Genomic DNA, 17,885 nt, shown 5'->3' with positions numbered 1-17,885 from the left:
GCTTTGCCCAACACCTGGTCATCTAAGGGTGTGTGCACACGCTGCGGAATTTTCCGCGCGGATTTTGCTAAGACCTGTGGTTTATCTGCGGATTAGCCTGCGGTTTTCCCCTGCGGTTTGACACCTCTACAGTGGAGCAGGTGTGAAACCGCGTGGAAAATTCCGCACCACGTTCACTGCGGTTTTTATTTTCCATTGAAAATAAAAGGTACTGTACACTGCAGCAAAAACTTCTGCGGATCCACAGGGCCAAATCCGCTGCGGATCAGCGGCAGAACGCGCAACGTGTGCACACACCCTAATGGCTAGCCGAAGACCTGGAGAGGCATACAAGCCACAGTGTTTTTTTTATTATTTTGACCATTTCTCATTTTCTGAAAATAAATACAAAATTTAGTGCTTGGAAATTCGAAGACATGTTGTCAGTAGTTCATAGGATAAAAGAACAACTTGAATTTTACTCAAAATCAGAGAAAAATCAGACAAACTGAAAATTTTGCAGTAGTCTCATAATTTTTGCTATAGCGGTATATTTATGTGCCCCTATACACATAATACATCTGCGCACCCAGGCTGGAGGCGCTACCTGGAGACAGGGCAGTACACCAGGAGACGTGGAGGGGCCGTAGGAGGGCAACAACCCAGCAGCAGGACCGCTACCTCCGCCGTTGTATATACACACACACACACACACACACACACACACACACACACACACACACACACATCAGCCCCAGCCAGCCCCCAGCCCCTGTATATATACACACACACACACACACACATCAGCCCCAGCCAGACCCCAGCCCCTGTATATACATCAGCCCCAGAACATACATCAGCCCCCAGCTCCAGTATATACATCAGCCCCAGCCAGCCCCTGTATATACATCACCCTCAGCCCCTGTATATACATCAGCTCCAGCCAGCCCCCAGCCCCTGTATATACATCAGCCCCAGCCAGCCCCCAGCCCCTGCATATACATCAGCCCCAGCCAGCCCCCAGCCCCTGCATATACATCTGCCCCAGCCAGCCCCTGCATCTACATCAGCCCCAGCCAGCCCCCAGCCCCTGCATCTACATCAGCCCCAGCCCCTGTATATACATCAGCCCCAGCCAGCCCCCAGCCCCTGTATATACATCAGCCCCAGCCAGCCCCTGTATATACATCAGCCCCAGCCAGCCCCCAGCCCCTGTATATACATCAGCCCCAGCCAGCCCCCAGCCCCTGTGTATACATCAGCCCCAGCCAGCCCCCAGCCCCTGTGTATACATCAGCCCCAGCCAGCCCCCAGCCCCTGTGTATACATCAGCCCCAGCCAGCCCCCAGCCCCTGTGTATACATCAGCCCAGCCACAGCCAGCGCCCAGCCCCTGTATATACATCAGTCCAGCCAGCACTCACTCATCTAGACCTGGTGTGACGTCACTGACTGAATAGAATAACAGCGATTGCCTCAGAAGTGCATGGGTACTAGGAGCTCCTCCGGATGCCTGACCTGATACGTTCAGCGGCGCGCTACAGCCAGGGGCGGGAGACGGGTAGACCAGAGCGCTAGCTCCCAGCCCACGAAGAACGCCCTGACATTCAATGTCAGGCGTTGTTAACCCCTATGTGCAGGGCACCCGGTCACTGACGCTTGCGCGAGCACCTGTAAAGCCACCGTGCCCAAAGATATAAAGGGCCGGCGGCAGGAAAACAAGCGGCCTCATCATGATAGGTGCACACCCCTGCTTCTGGGGGGGGGGCGCAACTGCCCCCCCGCCCCACGGTGGGTACGTCCATGTATATATGTGTGCCCCTATACACATACTGTATATACCTGTGCAACTGTACACATATACAGTGGGGGAATTATTGGATCTCTTGCTGATTTTGCAAGTTTGCCCACTGACAAAGACATGAACAGTCTATAATTTTAAGGGTAGGTTAATTTTAACATTGAGAAATAGAATATTAAAAATAAAATCCAGAAAATCACATTGTGCAAATTATATACATTTATTTGCATTTTGCAGTGAGAAATACCGTATATACTCGAATATAAGTCGAGATTTTCAGCCCAAAAAATTGGGCTGAAAGTCCCCCTCTCGACTTATATTCGAGTCATATACAAAGGGGTCGGAGGGGGCGGATGTGTCAGGTCATACTTACCCGTCCTGACGCTGTCTTGAGCCCCCAGCTTCTCCCCGTGCTCTCTCTTCCTGCCTTCAGCGGTCAAGTGGTGCCGCTCATTAAAACTCATCAATATGCGCATATTGATGAGTTTTAATGAGCGGCACCACGTGACCGCTGAAGGCAGGAAGAGAGAGCACGGGGAGAAGCTGGGGGCTCAAGACAGCGTCAGGACGGGTAAGTACAGCGATACTCACCTGTCCTGCGTCCATGGCTGCTTGCTGCTGTCTGTCATCGGTCAGTGACTTCAGACAGCAGAGGGCGCGGTGACGTGTTAGTGTGCGCCGCGCCCCCTGCAGTCTGAACGTCACTAACTGATGACGTGCAGATAGCGGTGAGCAGCCATGGACACAGGACAGGTGAGAATCTGACACCCAGCGACGGAGAGGTGAGTATGTCATTTTTTTTATTTTTACATGCAGCAGCAGCAGCGGCAGCACATGGGGGAATAATCTAAGGAGCTTCTTATGGGGGCAGCATATGGGGGAACAAAATGGAGCTTCTTGTGGGGGCAGCATATGAGGGAACAATATATGGAGCTTCTTATGGGGGGGCAGCATATGGGGGAATAATCTGGAGCTTCTTGTGGGGGCAGCATATGAGGGAACAATCTATGGAGCTTCTTATGGGAGCAGCATATGGGGGAATAATCTATGGAGTTTCTTCTGAGGACACCATATGGGGGAATAATCTCTGGAGCATTTCCCACCCTAGACTTATACTCGAGTCAATAAGTTCTCCCAGTTTTTTGTGGCAAAATTAGGGGGGTCGACTTATACTCGGATCGACTTATACTCGAGTATATACGGTAAGTATTTGATCCCTCTGGCAAACAAGGCATAATACTTGGTTGCAAAACCTTTGTTGGCAAGCATAGCAGTCAGATGTTTTTTGTAGTTGATGAGGTTTGCGCTCATGTCAAGAGGAATTTTTGTCCACTCCTCTTTGCAGATCATCTCTAAATCATTAATATTTTGAGGCTCTCGCTTGGCAACTCGGGAAATTCAACTCCCTCCATAAGTTTTCTATGGGATTAAGGTCTGAAGACTGGCTAGGCCACTCCTTGACCTTAATGTGCTTCTTTTTGAGCCACTCCTTTGTTGCCTTAACTGTATGTTTTGGGTTATTGTCTTGCTGGAAGACCCACCCACGACCCATTTTTAATGTCCTGGCGGCGGGAAGGAGGTTGTCACTCAGGATTTTACGATACATGGCTACATCCATTCTCCCATTGATGCGGTGAAGTTGTCCTGTGCCCTTAGCAAAGAAACACCCCCAATACATAATGTTTCCACCTCCATGCTTGACAGTGGGGGCAGTGTTCTTTGGGTCATAGGCAGCATTTCTCTTCCTCCAAACACGGCGAGTTGAGTTAATGCCAAAGACCTCAATTTTTGTCTCATCTGACCACAGCACCTTCTCCCAATCACTCACAGAATCATCCAGGTGTTCATTGGCAAACTTCAGACGGGCCTGCACATTTGCCTTCTTAAGCAGAGGGACATTGCGGGCACTGCAGGATTGTAAACCTTTACGGTGTAATGTGTTAATGATTTTCTTGGTAACTATGGTCCCAGCTGCCTTGAGATCATTAACAAGTTCCCCCCGTGTAGTTTTAGGCTAATCTCTCACCTTCCTCATGATCAAGGATAGCCCATGAGGTGAGATTTTGCATGGTGCCCCAGATCGATGTCGATTGACAGTCATTTTGTATTTCTTCAATTTTCTTACTATTGCATCAACAGTTGTCTCCTTCTCACCCAGGGTCTTGCTTATGGTTTTGTAGCACATTCCAGCTTTGTGCAGGTCTATGATCTTGTCCCTGACATCCTTATAAAGCTCTTTGGTCTTGTCCATGTTGTATACGTTAGAGTCTGACTTATTAACTCTGTGAACAGGAGTCTTTTATAAAGGTGACTAAGTAAGACAGCTGTCTTTAATGCAGGTAACGAGTTGATTAGGTGAGTCTATCTGGTCTGTAGGAACCAGATCTCTTAATGGTTGGTAGGGGATCAAATACTTATTTTTAACTGCAAAAAGCTAATAAATGTATAGAATTTATACAATGAGATTTTCTGGATTTTATTTTTGATATTCTCTCTCTCAATGTTAAAATTAACCTGCCCTTAAAATTATAAACTGTTCAGTCTTTGCCCCTATACAGATAATATATCTGTGCCCCTATACACACACATACAGTGTGTATAGAAAGCATTCTGACCCCTTTACATTTTTTCACTCTTTGTTTCATTGCATCCATTTGGTAAATTCAAAAAAGTTCATTTTTGTTATCATTAATGTACACGCTGCACTCCATCTTGACTGAAGAAAAAAACACAAATGCAGAAATTTTTGCAAAAAAACAAAAAACCTTGAAATATACCACATGGTCATAAGTATTCAGACCCTTTGCTCAGACAATCATATTTAAGTCACATGCTGTCCATTTCCTTGTGATCCTCCTTCACTGGAGCCCAGCTGTGTTTAATTAAACTGATAGGACTTGATTTGTAAAGGCATACACCTGTCTATATAAGACCTCCCAGCTCATGTTAGACCAAATGAGAATCATGAGGTCGAAGGAACTGGCCAAGGAGCTCAGAGACAGAATTGAGGCAAGGCACAGATCTGGCTAAGGTTACGAAAGAGTTTCTGCAGTACTCAAGGTTCCTAAGAGCACAGTGGCCTCCATAATCCTTAAATGGAAGAAGTTTGGGACCACCAGAAGTCTTCCTAGACCTGGTCGACCAGCCTGAGCAACGGTGGGAGAAGAACCTTGGTGAGAGAAGTAAAGAAGAACCCCAAGATCACTGTGGCTGAGCTCCACAAATGCAGTAGTGAGATGGGAGAAAGTTCCTCAAAGTCTAATATCACTATAGCCCTCCACTAGTTGGGCCTTTATGGCAGAGTGGTCCGATGGAAGCCTCTCATCAGTGCAAGCCATATGAATGCCCGCATAGAGTTTGCTAAGAAACAGGTGAAGGACTCCCAGGCTATGAGAAATAAGATTCTCTGGTCTGATGAGATGAAGACAGAACTTTTTTGTGATAATTCTAAGTGGTATGTGTGGAGAAAACCAGGCACTTCTCATCACCTGCCCAATACAATCCCAACAGTGAACTATGGTGGTGGCAGCATTATGCTATGGGGGTGTTCTTCAGCTGCAGAGATAGGACGACTGTTTGCAATTGAAGAAAACATGAATGCGGCCAAGTACAGAGATATCCTGGATGAAAACCCAGCCAGAGCCCTGACCTAAACCCAATTGAGCATATCTGGAGAGACCTGAAAATGGCTGTCCACCAACGTTCACCATCCAACCTGACGGAACTGGAGAGGATCTGCAAGGAAGAATGACAGAGGATCCCCAAATCCAGGTATGAAAAACTTGTTGCGCCATTCCCAAGAAGACTCATGGCTGTACTAGTTCACAATACTGAGCAAAGGGTCTGAATACTTATGACCATGTGCTATTTCGATATTTGTTTTTCTATTTTAATAAATTTGCAAAATTTGTACATTTCTTTTTTTTTCAGTCAAGATGGGGTGCAGAGTGTACATTAATGAGAAAAAAAATGAACTTTTTTGAATTTACCAAATGGATGCAATGAAATAAAAAGTGTACAATGAAAGCAGACAGTAGCTGAGGCCATTGTAGTGACAGTGCAGTGGTAGCAGGCTTTAGCATTTTCTGAAGATGGTGGGTTTTCAGGTTGTGTTTGAAGGTTAAACAGGTCAGGGAAAGTCTGGACAATTGAGATAGCGAGTTTCAGTGGAGGAAGCACTGGAGAAATATTGGAAATGGTTGTATGTGGAGCAGACAAGAGGGTTGTAAAGATGAAGGACTTTTGAAGACTGTATAGTAGGGGTGGGCAATTAATTTTCCAGAGGGGCCACATGAGAGACCCCGACTGTTGTGGAAGGCCGAACTAATAGGCTGAAATTAATTCTGGTCAATATTAACATAATTATTTTATATTATTAATTCATAAATTAATATTGATCATAATTATGCATGCTTACATTCCCTTATATACAGTATGAGCCCACACACTGCCCCACTATATACCGTATGAGCCCCCTATAGCCTCTTTATATACAGTGTAAGTCCCCACATAGACTCTATATACACAATATCAGCAATCACATAGCCCCCTATAAACAGCATGAGCCTCCACATAGCTTCTTATATATAATATGAGCCCCGACACAGGCCCTGTATAGAGTGTGAGCCTGCACATAACCATTTATATACAAAATATGAGCTCCTACATAGCCCCCTCTATACAGTGTGAGCCCTCACATAACCTCCATATAAAATATGAGCCCTCATATAGCCCCGTGTATACAGTGTGATCCCCCACATAGCCCCTTATATATGGTATGAGCCCCCACATAGCCGCTCTATATTTGGATTTTCCTTTGATCATACAGTATGTTCGGTGTTTTTCTCTTAGGTTTTCAGTTCTATTCCGAATGGTCTGGCATTCACCTTCTAAATCAAATATATGGCACCATTTCCCCACAGTGGTTCATTTAATCAGCAAGTTTAAGTATATGATTTGCTACGTTCAGTGTGGTTTTTTTTTTATATTGGACTGTTGGCAGAATTCACCAATATCAGTGGGTTCAGGGGAGGATAGTCCAGTGTATATTGGGTTAAATGGAGGAGAGCTGGATTAACTGGACAGCGGAGTTGGGGATACATAGGTGCATGTCGCATACTTATCTTTGCCCTCACACTGAATTCTATGAATCTTTCCATTTGTCTCTTCACAGACACACACAGGCCGGGGTCAGACTTGCGAGAGCAATGCAAGAAACTCGCGCGAGTCTCTCGCATCAATACCCGGCACTGCCGCATGCACTCGGGATCGGAGTGTGCAGCTGCATAGAAATACATGCAGCCGAACACTCCGGTCCTGAATGCCGGCGGCAGTGTCTGTTATTGATGCACGAGTTTCTCGCATTGCTCTCACAAGTTTGACCCTGGCCATAGACAGACTCACCCATCCACCACACCGACATACCTCACATACATGCAAGCATGCGCGCGCGCGCACACACACACCCCAACATACCTCATACATAAACATACACACCAAACCTACATATACACATAAGCAAGCACACACATACCAACATACCAAACATACATATATACAAACACCAATATACCTCACAAACATATACATACACACACACACACACACACACACACACACACACACACACACACACTCACCACACCTTCAGTGGGGAAAAAAAAAGTCAGCCACCAATTGTGCAAGTTCTCCCACTTAAAAAGATGAGAGAGGCCTGTATTTGACATCATACGTAGACAACAACTATGAGACTCAAAATGAGAAAACAAATCCAGAAATTCACCTTGTCTGATTTGGCAAGATTTATTTTGCAAATTAAGGTGGAAAATAAGTATTTGGTCATTAACAAAAGTTCATCTCAATATTTGTTACATATCCTTTGTTGGCAATGACAGAGGTCAAACGTTTTCTGTCAGTCTTCACAAGGTGTACAAACATTGTTGGTGGTATGTTGGCCCATTCCTCCATGCAGATCTCCTCTAGAGCAGTGATGTTTTGGGTCTGTCGTTGGGCAGCATGGACTTTCAAATCCCTCCAAAGGTTTTCTATGGGGTTGAGATCTGGAGACTGGCTATGCCACTCCAGGACCTTCATATGCTTCTTACAAAGCCACTCTTTCGTTGCCCTGGTGGTGTGCTTGGGACCATCCACGTTTTATCTTCAATGCCCTGGCTGATGGAAGGAGGTTTGCACTCAAAATCTCTCGATACATGGCCCCATTCATTCTTTCATGTACACGGATCAGTTGTCCTGGTCCCTTTGCAGAGAAACAGCCCCAAAGCATGATGTTGCCAGCCCCATGCTTCACAGTAGGTATTGTGTTCTTTGGATGCAACTCAGCATTCTGTCGCCTCCAAATACAATGAGTTTTGTTTCTACCAAACATTTCTACTTTGGTTTCCTCAGACCATATGACAGTCTCCAAGTACTCTTCTGGATAATCCAAATGCTCTCTAGCAAACTTCAGACGGGTCCGGACATGTACTGGCTTAAGCAGGGGGACACGTCTGGCACTGCAGGATCTGAGTTCCTGGCGGCGTAGTGTGTTACTGATGGTAGCTTTTGTTATGGTGGTGCCAGCTCTATGCAGGTCATTCACTCGGTCCCCCCGTGTGGTTCTGGGATTTGTGCTCACCGTTCTTGTGATCATTTTAACCCCACAGGTTGAGATCTTACGTGGAGCCCCAGATCGAGGGAGATTATCAGTAGTCTTGTATGTCTTCCATTTTCTTATTCTTGCTCCAACAGTTGATTTCATCAAACCAAGCTGCTTGCCTATTGCAGATTCAGTCTTCCCAGCCTGGTGCAGCGCTACAATTTTGTTTCTGGTGTCCTTCGACATCTCTTTGGTCTTCGCCATAGTGGAGTTTGGAGTGTGACTGTTTGAGGTTGTGGACAGGTGTCTTTTATATTGATAACAAGTTCAAACAGGTGCCTTTATTACAGGTAATGAGTGGAGGACAGAGGAGCCTCTTAAAGAAGAAGTTACAGGTCTATGAGAGCCAGAAATCTTGCATGTTTTTAGGTGACCAAATAGTAATTTTCCACCATAATTTGCAAAATGAATCTTGCCAAATCAGACAAGGTGATTTTCTGGATTTGTTTTCTCATGTTGACTCTAATAGTTGTGGTCTACCTATGATGTCAATTACAGGCCTCTCTCATGTTTTTAAGTCAATTCTTATGGAACTTATTTTTGGACTTCCGTGCGCTGCTTGACAAAATACAGGATTCCAATTATGGTAGAAAATCAATCATTTATTCCCAACGCGTTTCGAAGTAAGAACTACTTCTTCCTCAGGGGAAGACAAATATCTGTAGTTCTTACTTCGAAACGCGTTGGGAATAAATGATTAATCTTCTACCATAATTGGAATGCTGTATTTTGTCAAGCAGCGCACGGAAGTCCAAAAATAAGTTCCATAAGAATTGATATATTGGCGGTCACTTGTCTGGCCATTGGACGTGCAGCAGCTGACTACCAATCGTATATGCCTGATCTCTCCTATAATAGGTGAGTGAATTTCTTTTATAATTTTAATATTAACCCGGATAAGACCCTATTGCGCTTTATAGTGTACTATAATGTTTTTAAGTGGGAGAACTTGCACAATTGGTGGCTGACTAAATACTTTTTTTCCCCCACTGTACATATACACACATGCAAGCACACACATACCAATATACCTCTAATACATATACATACACACACACACACACTAACATACCTATGTACCTCACATATGTAAAAGCACCCTCCACATATATACACACACATTCACTCACCACACCAACATGCCACACATACTCACCACACCTACAAACCTCACATACATATATACGCGCGCACGCAAACACACATCCACGCACGACACTCATATACCACATATACACACACCAAATTACCACACCGACTCCCACACATTACACCTATATACCACAAACACATATATACCCACATGCATGCACACACCCATCAAATCTACATAAAACACACACTTTACACACCACACACAAATAACACACACATTCCTCACTCATCATATCTACTGTACATACCTCAAACACACGACACCCATACACTACACACACACACACACACACACACAAATAACTCACACAAATCATACATATACACACACACACACAGATCACAATTTAGTTTGTAATCACTTAGTTTTGGACTAAAACAACAAAATAATGAAACAATGAGGGTCTTTGAGGGACAAGAAGTAGTAGATAAATGATGGAAACTTTAGCCAATGATGAATTTCTAGAAGAGTAAATGGGTTGTACTGGTGCCTTTAAGCACACCTACAAGACAATATATGTTCCTCCAGCTGACGGTATATAGATGTCCGTCACAGAGATATACAAGCTCCAAGGCTGCAGCCATGTGCAGCTCTTTGCTTTTGTGGATGTGATAGCCCCGATCAGATGATTCTTCTCAGGCAGGTTTAGCATATTATGCCTTCCAGAGAAGTTACTAACTAGTAGCCTCGGGGGCCTTGGTAATAATTGATACCCCCTTAATCACCTAAACAGATACAGGGCTTGTTGTACAGCATGAGCGGCTGTGCTCTGGAAGAAGATCCCATTAGTTTTGTCCTTCACACAGAGGCAGCGATGTATAAAACCTCCGTGTCTGACAGGATGGTAGACAGCCATAATTATATAAACACCAGTTTGCAAACTACCTTTCCGTCCTGTTTGGCAATTTATATTCATAATGTGCTGTGTGTGCGTTTTCTTGTTTGTTCAGTCGGGCGGATGTAGAGATCTTCAGTGTTTATTTTCCATGGTGCTTACCTCTCCCCATCCCTTGGCCGAGGTCACTCGTCTCAAAGCTAAGTTTATTGATCCTCCCCCGTTACCATTTTGAGTGGAGAGGCTCCCGGAGAGAATGGCAGTATCTGTGGCTGTCAGTGGAGCCTGGTAGTGAGAGAACATAATGCTGATAAATTTGTCAGAAGACAAAAAGAAAAATTACAATGATATTTATTATTTTAAAGGGAACCTGTCACCCCCCCAGGGCGTTTTTAAGTAAAACAGCCACCTTCAGCAGACCTAAGGCTGCACTCTGTGAAGGTGGCTCTTCTGTTTCTGACCCCTAGTAACGCCGAAATATTGACTTTTCTAAATTGCTCCCCATACCTGTATTGAGTCCCATAGGTATGGTGTGTCCCCCTGTATCAGCCGCCTCCCATCCGTCCATCAACCCCCTGTTGCGTCTGTGTGCCGCCTTCTCCTGTGCTGCTGTTACATGTCGGCGCATGCGCAGTGCGCGCTGCCCGGGAACTGACATCAGGTTATCGCGCCTGCATGTCTCAGAGGCCCCAGATCCCGCCCCACAGTGAGTTATTATGTATTCACACTGTGGGGCTGGGAATCTGGCACCTGCGAAGTGAGCATCTATAGCTGCGCCTGCCCCCAGCTATAGTGAACTGCGTGTGGGGAGCTCAGCTGGCAGGTCAGCTCAACAAACACTGCCGAGGGAGGAAAGAGAAAGAGGAGGAGGGAGATGGGGGCAGGTGCAGCTATAGCTGCTCACTGCGCAGGTGCCAGATTCCGAGCCCCGCAGTGTGAATACATCATAACACACTGCGGGGCGGGATCTGGGGCCTCCGAAACATGTAGGCGCGATAGCCTGATGTCAGTTCCCGGGCAGCGTGCACTGCACATGCTCGAGAGCTGTTGGCACAGCGCAGGCATGTAACAGCATCACAGGAGGAGGCGGTGCACAGACACAACAGGGAGATGATGGATGGATAGGAGGCGACTGATACAGGGGGACACATCATACCTATGGGACTCAATACAGGTATGGGGAGCAATTTAGAAAAGTCAATATTTCGGCGTTACTAGGGATCAGAAACAGAAGAGCCACCTTCAAGGTGGCTCTTTTACTTAAAACCGCCCTGGGGGGGTGACAAGTTCCCTTTAAGTTTGCACCCATTAGATTATGGGGCAAGGCCCTGGGTGATGAAGTTTATTGACTGGGAACCTGGATGTGAAAGTTACGGTATGTTCTGGATGATACATATGAAAAATATTTGGGACCCAAATCATCAAGCAGTTTTCCACCAGAATTCTGGCCTGATTTGCTCTGTCCTGCAGTGATTGCACTCTCAAGAACTACTGAACTTTGTCTACATATCTGTCTGCAGTGAGGGATCAAATTATACCTTCTTGCTTGTAAAAGTTTATTGAGAGAGGAGGGGGGATGCAGCACCCCAGGATTTGCAACGTGACCCCATTCACATTGTGATGTAGAAACATCTAGTGAACTTTGATCACATCCAAAATCCCCATGTGGCCCCAGCCTTATTCATACAGACCATTGCTGTGTTGACGCTGCAGGGAATTTGAACAAGGTGATCACATGCAATTACACTATGCTGCAAAGTAGCACTGTCACACAGTAATATCTGAGTGTTTGACCTATGAATTGGCCAAATTTACTGTGTAGCTGTAGTCTTAATCTCTAGGAGAACAGAAAAATCAGTGTTCAATTTCCTTGCAGCTCCACCAAAGGGGAAACCAAGTATTACAAAGTTTGCGAGAATAGAAGAGAAATGACTGGAACTCATCACTGGCGCATTATTGTGTGCCTTTTTATTCCATGGTAACATGGGAAAGCAGAGCAAAGACATACAAACTAGACTAGGCTGTTTTACATCTAGTTAAGCTGCATCTGGTGAAACAGGAGTCAGGGCCTGATGAAGCGTAATTAGATGCGAAACAGCTGTAGCCAAGTCTGTGTCCTCACTCTGTATTCCTTTAAGAGCATAAAATAAATAAAATAAAGCGCCAGGGGTGGGTGTCACGTATTTTTTTTTCTATTTTCATATTTTTGTAAAGAAAGTTGAGCACCACCATGTCTGGCGTTCTCTTTAAACCCTACTCCAGTGGTATGTCCTTGCAACAGTGCCATTTTGCTGATCTTTCGAAAACCATGGTTTGTAGGAGTTATGCATGGAGAGATGCTTTTCGGTTTCAAGCTTACTGGTGAAAATCCTGGATGGGCAGCCCCCTTCTATAAAGTCAGGACTAGAAAATAAGAATAAACCTTCACTAAGACGCTTTGTGGGGCTGCTATGCCATGCAAATTCAGATATATTTTTATATGGAGAGAAATTAGCTGTGTGTACCTCAATAGATTGCGAGATGTGCATACGGTTAATTTCAATCTGCGGAAAGCCACTTCCTGGCAGGTCTTCAAAATCTTCATCATAGCGATCAAACAGCTCCGTGGCATCTATGCCAACACTAATTGTCCCCTGAGAAGGGAGAAATAAGAAATATAGGGAAAATGAGGGGAAATAAATACATTCAAAAATCAGTAGGAACAACAGAGATTAAGCTGGAAAAAAGCACACACAGGAGCGAGCGGAGCCTGACACCAACATGTATCAAGAGGGGCGGGAACAATTATGGGACAACTGGTAACTACAAAAAGACAGCACTGGCTGCAAACACAGGGTGGGAGATGTCTCAGGCCGCTCCGCAGCCCCTTACACATTTGGAGTGTTATATCCCATAAAGACATCATCTATATTAATCACTGGTCAGGGAACCTCTAAGAATATTTCATGCTCGGTACTAGAAAGCCATCAGCACGACATATCTGTCACTGGAAGGAGCATATTCTATAAGAGTATGTTTCCACCGTCCGGAATCCCTGTGATTTGGACGCAGCGGATACTACGCTCCGCCCAAAGCGCCACCCCCATTGGACGTGCCGTGAATCCAGATGTGTTCAGTGAACACATACCGAATCACTGCATCCTTATTCATAGACTGGGTTATTTATCTGGCAGAGACGGAGCGTCTCTGCAAGATAAATAGACATTCTGCAGTCTATAAAGAAGCGCGCATGTCCGGTTACGCAGGGCCGCCGGATGCTGCCCTGCACGCTTAGTGGAGATGGGATTTCATAAGATCCACTATGCTGTAACATCTAGACGCTGCTGTCATTTAGCTGCTTTATAACTAAGTAGATTTGCCAATTGGTGTGAGGAAAACTGGAGACAATCCCTGGGACATTCCTATCTGTTATGGAAACTTACTAAGAAAAGAAATAGCATAAGTAATAAGTGTATGTTCACACTTTGCCACAATGTTGTGTTTATCTCTGCAGTATTCTGAGATTTGACCTTTAATATTCTTTAATTTTTGCCAATATTACTATAAATAATATTGAATTTTACTTTTCAGGGAGGAGGGGAATGGTTTCAGGGTGCCTGTACACAATGCAGCAGCCGAGAATGTCATGCAGAACCGCACTTGATTTTACTGTTGATTGGCGCAGGTCTGCGATGCAGTGTTTGGAAGGATCTTGGCCTTATATATGCACACCCATTATGTTCATGGTTTTCCTATGGCGAATCTGACGCGTATTTAGTAGATCTTCTACTCCAAAAAATCTGGGGCTGACGCTTTTCCATTGAATTCTACACTAATTCATCTCTCTCCTCGCTACTCCTCCGCTTCTCCCCGTTGCAGATCTCTTCACTGGCTCCCACTCCCTCAGCATATCCAGTTCAAATTACTAATTCTGACCTACAAGGCCATCTATAACCTGTCTCCCCCATATGTCTCTGAACTAATCTCCCGATACCTTCCCTCACGTAATCTCCGGTCCTCCCAAGACCTCCTACTCTCCTCCACACTTATTCGCTCCTCACCCAGCTGCCTCCAAGACTTCTCCCGAATTGCCCCTATTCTCTGGAATTCTTTGCCCCAACAAGTCCGACTATCAACCACATTTGGATCCTTCAGATGGAACCTGAAAACCGACCTCTTCAAGAAAGCCTACAGCCTGCAATGACCCTGCTACCTCCTCCTTCTCTCTCCCCACTACCGGTGATATCACCTCAACCAACACCGGAGCTGCTGCAACCCCCCAACCTACTGTCTCCTTCTCCACCATCCTGTAGAATGTAAGCCCGAAAGGGCAGGGTCCTCTCTCCCCTCTGTATCAGTCTGTGATTGTTAGTTTGTTTACTGTAAGTGATATCTGTAATTTGTATGTAACCCCTTCTCATGTACAGCACCATGGAATCAATGGCGCTATATAAATAAATAATAATAATGGAATATGCAGACTTTTCCTTGCAGAATGTGCAAGAAGTGTCAAGCGTGAACATTCTCATTCTTTTCTGCAACACGGACAGAAAAAAAATTGCCGAGGTTCTTCCCAGAGCCTCTAAGGGGAAAATGATATTGAGATGAAAAGTATCGTAAATGTGGGTGCAAGCTTCAAAAGAACGGGAGCCCAGGTCTCCAAGGAGAAGACTAATCCAGAGATGGAAGCGCTCCAGGATATCCAGATGATTACAGATTAAAGGTTTTTTTTTTTTCATCCTCAGTTCCATCACAAAGGGAGATGAAAACACGGGTCACATCTTCTAGAGTCTTGGAAGGGGGGAAAAAAAAAAAAAAGGATGACGCAAAGGTAGAAAATGTGGAGATTTTAGAGCCCCGTAGTGTTTAATGAGTGAGAGCTTCATAAAGCAGTGAGCATGCAAACACGAGAAAACTTACAGATAAGTTTGCGAGAAGGAAAAGTGACCTCACCCACACGGAAGATATAATGAGTACAAATGGAAATGCGAATTCCCACATGTGTTTTCCCAGCAGCTTGTAAACTAGCGAGATACGATGCAAGGTCTAGGCCAGGGGATCGAGTCTTGAAAAATGTCCTATAAATAGAGCGGCTAATCACACGGAGTAGACTACGTGGATTAATTTGGGCATAGCATTCGTCATAATTGAATGGGGCGAGGAGGGGGCCCGCCTGATGAATTGTTAACCTTTTCTCCCCGTTTAAGCTGAAAGCGTCGTCTTTGGAAAGGCCACAACCACTGTAAAGAAGTGAAGGAAGCAATACCATTAAGCTGCATGGCACCATAATGTGTTGTCGACGTTCCCCTGGCTGCAAAGTTAATCAGTTGACTGGATTTAGCGCGCCTCATTTCTTTTAATGGCTGTTGCTTTGCTGATCCATCTTACCCAACTTTTTTTTCCCTTTTTTTTTTTTGCTCTCAACTTTTTAAAGGACAACAGAATCCCAAAAGTTATATTTTACTATCTAAGAAGCTCTTGTAAATGTGCAGTTTTGTGCACCCGTTCAGTTTGTCCCCTGCCGATCCCAAGCGCTGCTAGCAGTTGCACTTCACACATGGACTGATGTTAAGGTGCTAGTTCACATCATCAGTTTTTCACACGGACCAATGATTTGTGTGAAAAAAAAATCTTGGCATGCTCTAGTCCCATTTATTTTTCGGATAACGCTCATCTATACTTTTCAATGACTGCACAGAAAAAAAAGCTGATGCAGTACGGACACTATCTGTATGGTTTCTGTTTTTAATGCATCTATGGTTACTATTCACACAGGAAACCGTATTTGGTCTTGCATGATTTTATAATTATTGAGGTATAAAAACGGCGTCATACACATGTCAAAAATGTATATACAGATGGCACATGGGCGATTAAGCTGGTGAAAAATTGTCATCTCTTTCTAGATTAAAAATGTCTCAATTTTTTATACAGCCATATGAACTTAGCCCAACAGTGTTTTCCCCTCTTGTGGGTATTCCCCCAGGGTCCGACCCCTGGGACACTTACCAAAGCGACATCCACCAGTGGAAAGTGAGTTCCCCTAACAGCCTGGTGGCTGGGATGAGCACTGTGAAGGGCAATACTAGGAATTGTGACGAGCGAGCGTGCTCGGATGAGGTGTTATCCAAGCATGTTCTGGTGCTAATGGAGCATTTCGGTGTGCTCGAAAAATGTGTTCGAGTCATCGCGGCTGTTCAGTAGCTGCAACTCACGCAGGGATTGTCTGTTCGTTAGGTAATCCCCAAGTGTGTCGCGGTTGACGAACAGCTGCGGCGACTCAAGCATAGTATTCGAGCACACCGAAAATACTAGATTAAACAGGAGCACGCTCGCTCATCACTACTTTGAAGACTTAATAATGGTGGCAAGACTACACCAGCACTGGTTCCCTTCATTCACAGGATCAAAGGGGGACTGTATAGTATTGACTTCCAGGATTCGCAGCAGCTAACTACATCAGCTGCACAGATCTTTCTCTGCTCTCCTAGGCTGCTGTAATGTATGGGTGTATGCAAAATGTATCAGACTGTTTTACGGAGCATTGTCTATACAGTAGAAGGTGAACCACCTTGCTGGGAAAGCCTTCCAGTCTCTTTTGGACCATGGTGCTTTTGTGAACACCACAAACCTTACTAATCCTGCACTTTAGAAGCAGTCTCCTTTTCAAGGGGTATTTTGAGAATTTAAAGTATTTGGCACTAGATACAGTATATACTGATGCATCTCATATACAGCTCTGGAAAAAATTAAGAGAGCACCACATCAAATCCCTGCCATGGCCATCCCAATCTCCAGACCTGACCCCCCATTGAAAACCTCTGGAATGTAATCAAGAGGAAGATGGATAGTCACAAGCCATCAAACAAAGAAGAGCTGCTTAAATTATTGTACCAGGAGTGGCATAAGGTCACCCAAAAGTAGTGTGAAAAACTGGAGGAAAGCATGCCAAGACACATGAAAGCTGGGATTAAAAATCATGGTTATTCCACATAATATTGATTTCTGAACTCTTCCTGAGTTAAAACATTAATATTGTTGTTTCTAAATGATTATTAACTTGTTTTCTTTGCATCATTTGCAGTCTGAAAGTACTAGGTTTTTTCTTTTTTTACATTTTGACCATTTTTCTTTGTCCGAAAAAAAATACAAAATTTATTGCTTGGAACTTCAGAGACATGTCAGAAGTTTATACACTAAAAGAAAAATTTACATTTTACTCAAAAATATACCTATAAAGAGAAAAATCAGACAAAGTGAACATTTGAAAGTGGTCTCTTAATTTTTGCCAGAGCTGTATAGGTGCAACCCCCTATGAGGCATGCTCTGCGATATAACTAGGTTCAGGAAACGCTGGGTGACAATGGTGGCTGTATCCCAGCTTTCCGAGCAACAGATATAAATTAGAGAAACAATTGTGTTTTTAATAACCTAATAGGAGGTGGCTCACTGATATATTTACTGGTGATTTTTAGATGCAC

At 44.6% G+C, this 17,885-nt stretch overlaps 1 protein-coding gene across 1 annotated transcript in view; it reads right to left on the bottom strand.

Moving 5' to 3' along the window:
- Nucleotides 1-17,885, bottom strand: part of DNAJC11 (DnaJ heat shock protein family (Hsp40) member C11) — a 202,317-nt gene that overhangs the window by 56,222 nt on the left and 128,210 nt on the right. Inside the window, exons 5-6 of the mRNA XM_073561729.1 lie at nt 12,930-13,058; nt 10,588-10,710 (exon numbers count right to left, since the gene is read on the bottom strand). Of these exons, the coding sequence (XP_073417830.1) occupies nt 10,588-10,710; nt 12,930-13,058 (252 nt within the window). The remainder of the gene's footprint in view (nt 1-10,587; nt 10,711-12,929; nt 13,059-17,885) is intronic.

The sequence above is a fragment of the Dendrobates tinctorius genome, unplaced genomic scaffold (genome assembly GCF_039654945.1).
Source record: "Dendrobates tinctorius isolate UK_male_01 unplaced genomic scaffold, ASM3965494v1 ptg000326l, whole genome shotgun sequence".
In the NCBI taxonomy this organism is placed as follows: Eukaryota; Metazoa; Chordata; class Amphibia; order Anura; family Dendrobatidae; genus Dendrobates; species Dendrobates tinctorius.
Note: the sequence above shows the minus strand (reverse complement) of the source record. Positions and strands in the feature narration are given on the sequence as shown.